Source organism: Rhynchophorus ferrugineus, unplaced genomic scaffold (genome assembly GCF_030347505.1).
Source record: "Rhynchophorus ferrugineus isolate W39M unplaced genomic scaffold, kcgeb_rfMv2 rfM3, whole genome shotgun sequence".
Classification (NCBI taxonomy): Eukaryota; Metazoa; Arthropoda; class Insecta; order Coleoptera; family Curculionidae; genus Rhynchophorus; species Rhynchophorus ferrugineus.
In genome coordinates, this window is record NW_027472582.1 from 34,575,014 (window position 1) to 34,584,738 (window position 9,725).

At 28.0% G+C, this 9,725-nt stretch overlaps 1 protein-coding gene across 6 annotated transcripts in view; it reads left to right on the plus strand.

Annotated features, from left to right (window-relative positions):
- The first annotated feature begins 3 nt into the window (after nucleotides 1-3).
- The window catches only part of Usp32 (Ubiquitin specific protease 32), a 65,196-nt gene continuing 55,474 nt past the window's right edge, over nucleotides 4-9,725 (plus strand). For all 6 annotated transcript variants that reach the window (XM_076399338.1, XM_076399340.1, XM_076399339.1 and 3 more), the window contains exon 1: nucleotides 4-391. In XM_076399338.1, coding sequence (XP_076255453.1) covers nucleotides 334-391 — 58 coding nt within the window. In that variant the 5' untranslated portion in view covers nucleotides 4-333. The remainder of the gene's footprint in view (nucleotides 392-9,725) is intronic.

A 9,725-nucleotide genomic window follows, 5' to 3' on the forward strand; every position in this document is an offset into this window, starting at 1 on the left:
TTCATGAAATATGTGAAATACTGATACGATGACCTTGCGAAGGTAAACGAAGTTCTGAGATAAAGATTCGAGTAGACTTTATTTTCAAAAATATTAAATGACAGTTTCAAATTAATCGTTGAGTTGATAACAATAAAAAAAAGCGGCTAGTTATTAGTGCAATAGGATAAATAAAATAAATAAGTGATTATCGGACAATAAGAATTGTCATATGTCATTTGCAACAACTTCACGCCAGTGTTTATATTTATGGCTGTCATAATAGTGGTTGAGTAATGTGTGTAAACGTTATTTGTTTATAAAAATGGCTAAAGACTGTGTGAAAATATAAAAATGGGTGCAAAAGACTCGAAAAGAACTTGTCTTAGCTATGAAGATGCAGTCAAACGCAGTAAGTCTTACTTTTATGATGTACTCCAACGAGAACTTTTTCGAACATATCACATGATTGGAATGCTGGAACATAAATACTATTATGTTAATTTTCTTTCAGTAATTAAATTTCAATATTTTTATATAACAAAAATTAGTATGTTTAATTGCGTTTAGTTATTTCCCGTAGGTCTAATTGATGCTATTTAAGCAGCCAAGTACCTATTTTTAAATTTATATTATGAGTACCCCATCATTAAGTTAATTGATAACACTATATTGTTAATGCTGTTACTTAAGTACCCATTTCCAATGTAGACATAGGAAACACTGCCGGGTTAATTTATTTTTGAATTATTTGACATTTTATACAATTATTTTTTTAACTTTTATGATTATTTTTTGTTGCAGTAGTCTGAATATCGAATCTAATACCTATAATACTATGGATATATTTATATTGTCCAAAAATGTTATCTTTTAGAAAACTCCACTTTCAATTTTTAAATAATTAGTTTGTAAATTTCTATGGCAAGCTATCAAGTTTATAACTATTTTTGTGTAAACAAATGATGTATTATGGTTTATTACTAATTTACTAATTATTGATAGTGTAATTACTTAACCACTACAGTGAATATATACACTACTATGATAAAAAGACAACATATTGCTGATCTACTGCATTAAAAAGCAAATTAATATTAATTAATCTTTATTTGTGTCTATAACGTATTTTCATTGCGGCCAAGCAAAATAAATCCCATTTTTAAAGTCCCATTTTTGAATAACACTATATTAATGTTGTCTTGTTTTTAACAACACAACTACAGAGTTCAAACAAACTCACCAACTTCCTAATGCGATTACATTGGGATATCCGTCGTTTTGTAATGTGATTACGAGCGGCAATCTCAGGAACACTTAGGAACTTATAAGAAATTATTATAAGAACATATCGCTTTGCACAAATGCAGAATATATCTATTTAGAATTTTAAAGACAATTAAATTTTTTATATTGTCCAAATCCATCATACTTAATATTACAATTAATATATAAATGCCACAAAATATGACTTTGCAATCACGAATTCCTTTTTGACTTGTTATGTTGTTTATTCGGTGTATAACATCTGCAACCACAACCACAAAATGGAGTTGTATACCCTATATAAAGTGTAAAAATTATTTTAAAATCTGATAATCATATTATTATTCTTAAATTACTCAGGAAAATATGTTAGAAGTCTTTGGAATATTAATATATTATTTAATCTTATTAATGGCTTGTACAGATCATAGTATTATGTAAGACTTTTTAATTGAAATACTCCAGGAAATACCAACGTTTACTATTTATTTATTCTAGTCGTCAATATGTATTTCTCACATTTAATCGATACGTTATAAAACTAATATCTCCATTAATTTCACCATGATATTTTTTAATGAAATATAATTCAATAACTTAGGTCCAGAAAAAAGTAATTTTGCTTTTGTAATGTGTCATCAAATTATAAAATGTTTCGTGAACATTTTTTGTATATAAAAATATTGTATTCAATTATATATTTGCCATTTCGCGACTCTCGATGACTTGTTTCTTTCTCTTGTATGGTTAATTCTTTGTATACTTAGATCATAATAGATAAAAATTAATTTATTTGATCTTCTGCTCCCGCACTTTATGTTTAGTTTGTAATTGCTGCCTAGAGACATTTACTCTAGGCAGCAGTACAAAATCCAACAAAGCATAACTACTGCACTCAAGCTAGTCTCGCTGTGTAGGGTTGGATGGTCTTAAAGTTGGTCACTGGTTAGTCAGTAGGCTTAATGTCGAGGAGAGTAGTTCGGAGGCCAATTTAAGCAGTAGGTCTAGTCCAGATAAACCCTGGTTGTTAAAATTGACTGGGAAATATGACTGAAAAAAGAATCATCGAAATTTTCAGGGCCATTCAAGATGGACGTTTTCATGGCTTAAATTTTTTCAAATGAAATTAACGAAAAATTACTATCAAAACGGTATCTAATATAGATTAAATAAATTATCATTTCGGAAACTAAGACGTTTATAATAATCTGAAATTAAAGAAGTGCTTATATATTAATATTAAAAACTATTCGTTGAGAAAGCGGTTACACGGCAATAAAATTGCTGTATTTGTTCGGGACTATTATTGTGCTGTTAGATAAAAAGTGTTTTTATTGTTTACGTGTCTCATTTGTTCATAGTTTGATAAGACGCATTATAATTGAATAACATCATAAAATGCTGTATAAATATATCGCGTATTATAAAGGAGATATCTTAGGGTAAAATAAAATTTTTAGTTCTACTTAGTTTTACATTTTTGTTTTTGTAAACAATTATTATAGTCAAATCTTTACTTATTTTAACTTTTATAACTGATATAAGTTTTCCTTCCTTTAATTTAATCTTATATGCAATAGTGATTGTCTAAAGACAATTACAAATGTTGAACAATCAAGTGTCTCAATATTTACTTGGTACCGTAATTCATCTGATCTATAATTTATTTAGATATTACTCAAATTGAATTGAAAAAATAGCAACAGAATAGAGTTGTATGAAATAATTAGACGATTGACATTGAATAACCGAAAAAATAACTATCCTATTCATTATTAATTTCGCTCTCTTTATTTTTTCATGTTTAAAATTGTAGGAATGAACATGCTAATTCAATCATCAGTAACCAGCTATCAATAATGTTATTAGTTAACAGGTCATTGACGAATCGTTATATTTGTTAAAATTAGCAAGATATTTTAAACATTCCTGTTCATTTTTGGTTTGTCAGATAAATTTCTCTCATGGCAACTCTAATCAGATTATGTTGTTTTAAAACACATGTTATATATTATAAGGGTCGTAAAAAGACAATCGCAACTAATTTTGGCAGACTAAAAATGATTCCATTTGTTCGTGGGTTTTAAAGATCATCTATACATAGATATCATATTTTGGCAAAAGTTTATTCAATCTACAAACACTGTGAATTAATTTTAAATAATTAATTTCTTCCAAATTCATTGTTGTAAAAATGTCGTCCCTTGAATAAAGGTTTGATATATAATTTTTGTCAGTTATCAGTAGTCACATGTAATGTATACAATCGTTTTATATCAAGATTAGCTTGGTTATTATCCATCAATTATTGCATTTCAATTTTGTAAGTATTTGGACGCTTTTTGAAGCACGGTAGTATATCTAAAGTGTTTCGAAAATCATTTAGTTAAATTTTTAATTGTTTTAGTGTTAATATAATAATAAACGGTTCCTTCTGCGACGTCAATTTGTTTAAGTATTAAATATGACAATGTATTTTAAAGTTTTTTCTCAATTGTTTAATATTAGTGATGCTTGGAGTCTATTATTAATCGCTTATAAGGAGGAGGAGAAAATCACTTTCTATCACTTCATCACTACTAATTTATGCTTAAAGAGCCTAACATTTCAATTTTAATTAATAATAACCTAATTAGTTGTTGCATAATATTGTATTTTGCTGACTAGTAATTTTTGTATGTTAATAAAATAAACATTCAGTTTTCACTAGTCAGCAGATAAATATATAAATATTATAAACCATAAAAAAACCTTGTAATGTGGTTTTATAGACATCGTTTAATTGATATTTGCATATGCAACAAATATATTCGATTTTTTTCTATATAATATATTTGTATTAAGTATTAATTTTTTAATTTAAGTTATAAAATGTGAAAGGGTTTAGAAATAAATACTGTTAATTTACTTTAAAATACTATTTTATTTAATGGAAAGAAGGGGCGGCTGGTTCAACGGCGATACAAAGCGACGCTCAGGGTAAAAACACATAGAAATCATCCTGACGTCTATTTTTAAGTATTTCACACTTAATATCATTCAAAACAGATGGAAACCCTTCAAATCACAGTGCAGTCCGTAGCCAGTGCAGTACTAGTCGGACTATAATGTAACATCTCCCTCCTAAAGAAAAGATCACAGGGATGAATGTGGCGTTACAGCTTATAGTTCTAATAAAATTATGTTTGAGTATACATACGCCCGCAAGTTTTCTTTTGAAGATTTTCGAAATAGCACTGTTTCTACCCAAATTTCCATGCTGTCCCTCTATGGAATGACTATAAATTTTGGTAATTCCAAATTCCGGTAGTTCACGGCTACTAAAATCCTCTTTTGGTGACCATTCATCCTGAACTGTGAAAGAAGATGCGACTCGTTAAACTGCAATACAAAGCGATACTCAGGGTAAAAGCAGATAAAAATCATCCTGACGTCTATTTTAAATGTCTCACTCTTAACATCATTCAAAACAGATGGAATCTCCTTAGATCACTGTACATTAAGTAACCAATGCAGTACTAGTCGTATAATATAACATATATATAATAGAACGCCAAAGTATTAATTTACCTTAAAACAGTTTTATTAAACAGAAAGAGGAGACGACTTTATACAAACATTACACTGAGGTTTTTCTGTTGTCATTTTATGATATACACCGAAAATCTAGAAGTTTGTCAGGTATCTACTCGGTTTTTAAGATATACCTGATCAATTTACTCGGCGCTTCAGCTACACATTGATGCATTTTCTTTTATAGTAACTGCGCATATATTTATTTTTGTAATCGTAGTTTTTAAACAAATATTTCTCCTAGAGAAAACTCCAATATACATAATGATGTGTGGTCAAGTATTAAATTCGGAATTGACCGAATTTCTGAGTGCAGAAATTAGTCCAAGGATAAGGTATTACCTAAGATGTCCTTAATTATTGAAATAAATGTGTAATCTTTACTCAGATCTAGATCTGAATATATAAGCGCGTACATACCTAACTTGGTTCAATTTTTGCCAAAGAACACCATCCAGGACTGCTTAAGGATAAATTGTGTGAACGTCGTTGAGAAATGTCATGTATTTCCTCTATTCAAGCGTAGAATTTTTTAGTTATAATAAGTTTGTTTATGTTGTAGTAATGTCAGTAAGGCAATTGGGAGAAACCCTAAGTATCAATATATTGCTTATTTTAGTGCAATAACTTGTTGATTTCGTAATTGTTCAAACAATTTTATGTGTTGATTAAGCATTATTTTTGACGTTTTTTTTGAAGCCAGAAACTTGATAATCATTAGGAAAATCAACTATTTGTATACTTAATAAACCGTTAAAAAAAGTCTCTTGTTATCCAGTAATTACCTTGGCATATTTGTGGTTTGTTAAAACTTTTTCCAGTATTTATCTACTAACCGTCATATCATAAGATTATATATAGAGGAATCTGGTCTATATACAGTCTCGAGAGATACTCGCTCTTATCATATTGTCTTATTGTCCTCATCTTCGTTTATTGGTCGATTCTCTATGGCCGACAGTTTTAGCCTTTAGATTATTTTCTATTTTCAAACTGTCAAATAACACAATAATGATAGAGTGTTAAAAAAATTGGTAGACATTATTAAAGGTATATCTATATAAAGAGTTAGAGGAAATACATTGAAAATTTTTGTATCTGTTTAATTTTGATGGTAAATTTATAACTTATGGAAATTACTATGAACTATATTAAAATTCTTATTGTAACTAATACTGGATTTACTCGAATAAAAAAATATCAAATAAATTAAACATAATATAATTCTGGAAGAACAATTTTACAAACAAGTTTAATATTACACCATAAATGTTTGGAAATACAACTGATTTATTGCGTAAACCTAGCCATTTATTTTTATCACTATCACTTTCTCAATTAATAACCATCATTGCTGTGTATTACTTAGCGAACACGAAAACGAATCATTAAAGGGTATCGAACCTTTTGATATCCGATCGACTAGTCAACCATTTTCTGATTATCATTTATGGTAATTCAATGAAATTTAGGTATGTAATGATAGCTGTAATGCTTGTGTTTGGTTAGTATATTCATTTGACACGATTTTTTATCGAGGAATTCTACCAGTTCTTCATTATTGAACATTGTTCCAGGCCCTTCCTTGTCTTGCTCTTTGTCACTTTTTAAATGCAAAAATTATTTTCAACGCGTTTCCTCAGGCTCTCACTACAGTGCGATCATCTTTTTTCGTATTACAATATTATTCATATTTGGTATCAAAAAAAATCTATATATTTTATATTTGATTTTTGAAAATATAAATTATTGTGAGGTATATTGAAATGGGTACTTAATAATAGCTATTTTGCTAGGAATAATTGAATATATATTGTTGAAAGGAACAGTGTTAAATGTTGTTAATTATTTACGTAATATTTTCTCAAACGCTATGAATTAATTCCGACACCTATTATTAAATGTAGACATAATTACACTATATACATTAGTATCCAAGAATCCTGCAAACTGGAGTAAATCCTGGAGACTGATCCTTTTAACTTTTTATTTCAAAAGTTTAGATTTTTAGATTATCATGCCCCATTTTCAAACAAATAGAAATCACTAAATCAGGCAAATAAGACGTATAGTTCTAATAATGGGATATTATAATTATCTTCTTATTCGCTTATGACAATACCTATTTTCTGTTTTATTATTTTCTATTAATATATTATTTTCGAAAACACTTTTTGATACGCTGATGAATAATATAATTCTTATACCATTCTTAGACAACTATATAGTTTAGTTACTGATTATTATCGACTTATTTGAATATTTCTATTTGTTTTTGGGATATTAGTAGTACTTCGACTACTATAAAACCACCGTTACATGTGATAAAACATTAATTGGCATGTACTTCATTTAGTAAAAGATAACATTCACTAAGTTTTATATGAGATACTGCGACAATTTATTGTTCTATTAAAACACGCAATTTTTAGCCAATCATTAACTTATAATATCTACTCATCGTATTTTTTTAAACTATCGTTTAATTGGCAAACATATATATTGTTTGGTGTTACAATTAGTATAAATACATGAGAGTATAACTGGAAAACATTTGAATCTGTAAGAAAAAGTCACTAGGACTGATTTGTTTTCATTTATTTTGATGCACAATGTATGTAACAACAGTAAAAATATAAAATCTGCCAGAAACTGATTCTCATGTTCATCCAATTTAAATTTATATTACTGGCAAACTGACGGCAGTTTTAAAAGTGTCATGAATACTGCTTACTTAAGTTGCGTCCTCAACTCCTCAACATATACCATAATGACAGTTACTTCTCAACTAATGTAAATATTAATCATTATAACAATATACTTAATTGTTATCAATATTGGTTTTGTCAATGTTCAGTTCCACTTCAAAATGACAAATACAAGCATGTAGATCCTCGTTGATTTTCTTTAGGTTCTCACTCACATTTTCTACAAGGGTCTTACTAAACCTTTAAGGTCCAATTGCTTTGGTATTTAGGGTGTTAGATGTAGCAACAGATTAAGATTTATCAGACTGATCAGAAGAATCGAGAATTGACAATTTCTGATGTTCGAGAATGCGTACAAAATATTACATCTTATGACTCATGTGCTATTGGTTATTTGAAAAAGTTGGAGTATGAATGGTTTTAGGTTTTAAATATATTAAAATAGAACTGGTTTGGTGGTATCCATTCGTAGCACTACTTAACAAATATGTCGCCACTTCTTTCTGTTGTAATTATTTTTGAACCAAAGAAAATGTTTATCCCTTCAATTAAGGAATTGTGGCAAAATTTCAACAAAATAAACTGATATCTTGAGAAAGAGTTGATGATATGTTTAATAATGTGGTTTTAAGTATTTACATATTTCATAATCAATAATTAATATTGATACGATAATTGACTTTTTATTTCAGAGTGTGTAACAAGAAATATTAACAACTGATAGTCAAATATACTTTAACATTATCGTCAGGTGCTGACGCTTTCATTTTTTTTTTTGGGAGTTTCGAAACCGTCATCCTCATTTTTTATTGTATACTTTCTCACTCAATTAAATGGAAAAAACTATTATAAAAACACTAAATTAAAACAGTTGAATACGTATCTCATGTGTATAGCATATAAAATCCATTAATAATTAATAAAGTGTCAGATGTAATAATAAAATCACTATGACTGATCGTTCATTGATCTCTTCAATGACATGATCAAATGTTTTACTACAAACAACACAAATAAGACCAGTCATCAAAACTACCCATATCAAAAACACCAAACTTCGATTGACATTTTAGCCGTCCTAATTTACACCGATTTACCCCGAAATATAAAAGTTAACTCTCGTGTATTGTTGTACGCAATTAATTTAAATTAATTAGATCATATATTTTCTACAATTGTGGCTCAAAATCAAATCAAAATAAAAATTTTCAAAATTGGTATGTTTAGTTTTAACGCAAATTATCAGTTTAAAATTAGAATAACACGATACTATTTTCAACGTAGATATTAAGATAAAACAATTCAAAATTGCCCGATATTTTGTTTCACTTTATTTCATTCAGCTTTAAAGCTGTAAGTGGCGTGGTCGCATGTTCTAACTTAATTAGATTATCATTGCGAGTAAATTTGATAAACATCTTTCGGCACACTAAATTCCATGTTGTTAATTATTTCGCGAGTTTAGTTAAATATACTACATCATTTTTAAGTTATAATTCTTACATAACTTTATTGATAATATACAATTTTATTCAATAATATAAATATACTTTATCTCTTAAATAATACTCTATTTCATCCATGGTCAATACGTCAATTATATTGAATGATACTTATATCAGAAAATAAAGAGACGTAGAACTCGATGCCATATATATAAAATGTAACCAAATTTTGAGCAACTGCATCACTAGATATCGTTCGAAACGTTAAATGGGAGTATACTGATTTTTTTATTCTTTTTTATTCGTATTTTGTTAATTAATTACATTTTACAATAGATATGTTTTAATAAAGCAGTATGTATTTCCTAAGTTAAAATAAAGTAAAACTACTTAAGCTACTTATACGCTATACAAGTTCGTGTGGTTTTGATTGGCTTCAATGTTCTGACTTCCTGCGAGTTGTCCATTAGCTGTATTGTTTCCACGTTTCTATGATTTAGTAACGTTATTTCATGTTTTAAGGCGAAATCTTTATTGCAGCTCATAGATCCAAATTTGCTTTATGAAAAACTGATAAAACAATCTCTTTGATTTTAGGTCTATATACTACAACATTTTTAAGCTATAATTTTTACATAACTTTATTGATAATATACAATTTTATTCAATAATATAAATATATTTTATCTCTTAAATAATACTCTGTTTCATCCATGGTCAATACGCTAATTATATTGAATGTTATTTATATCAG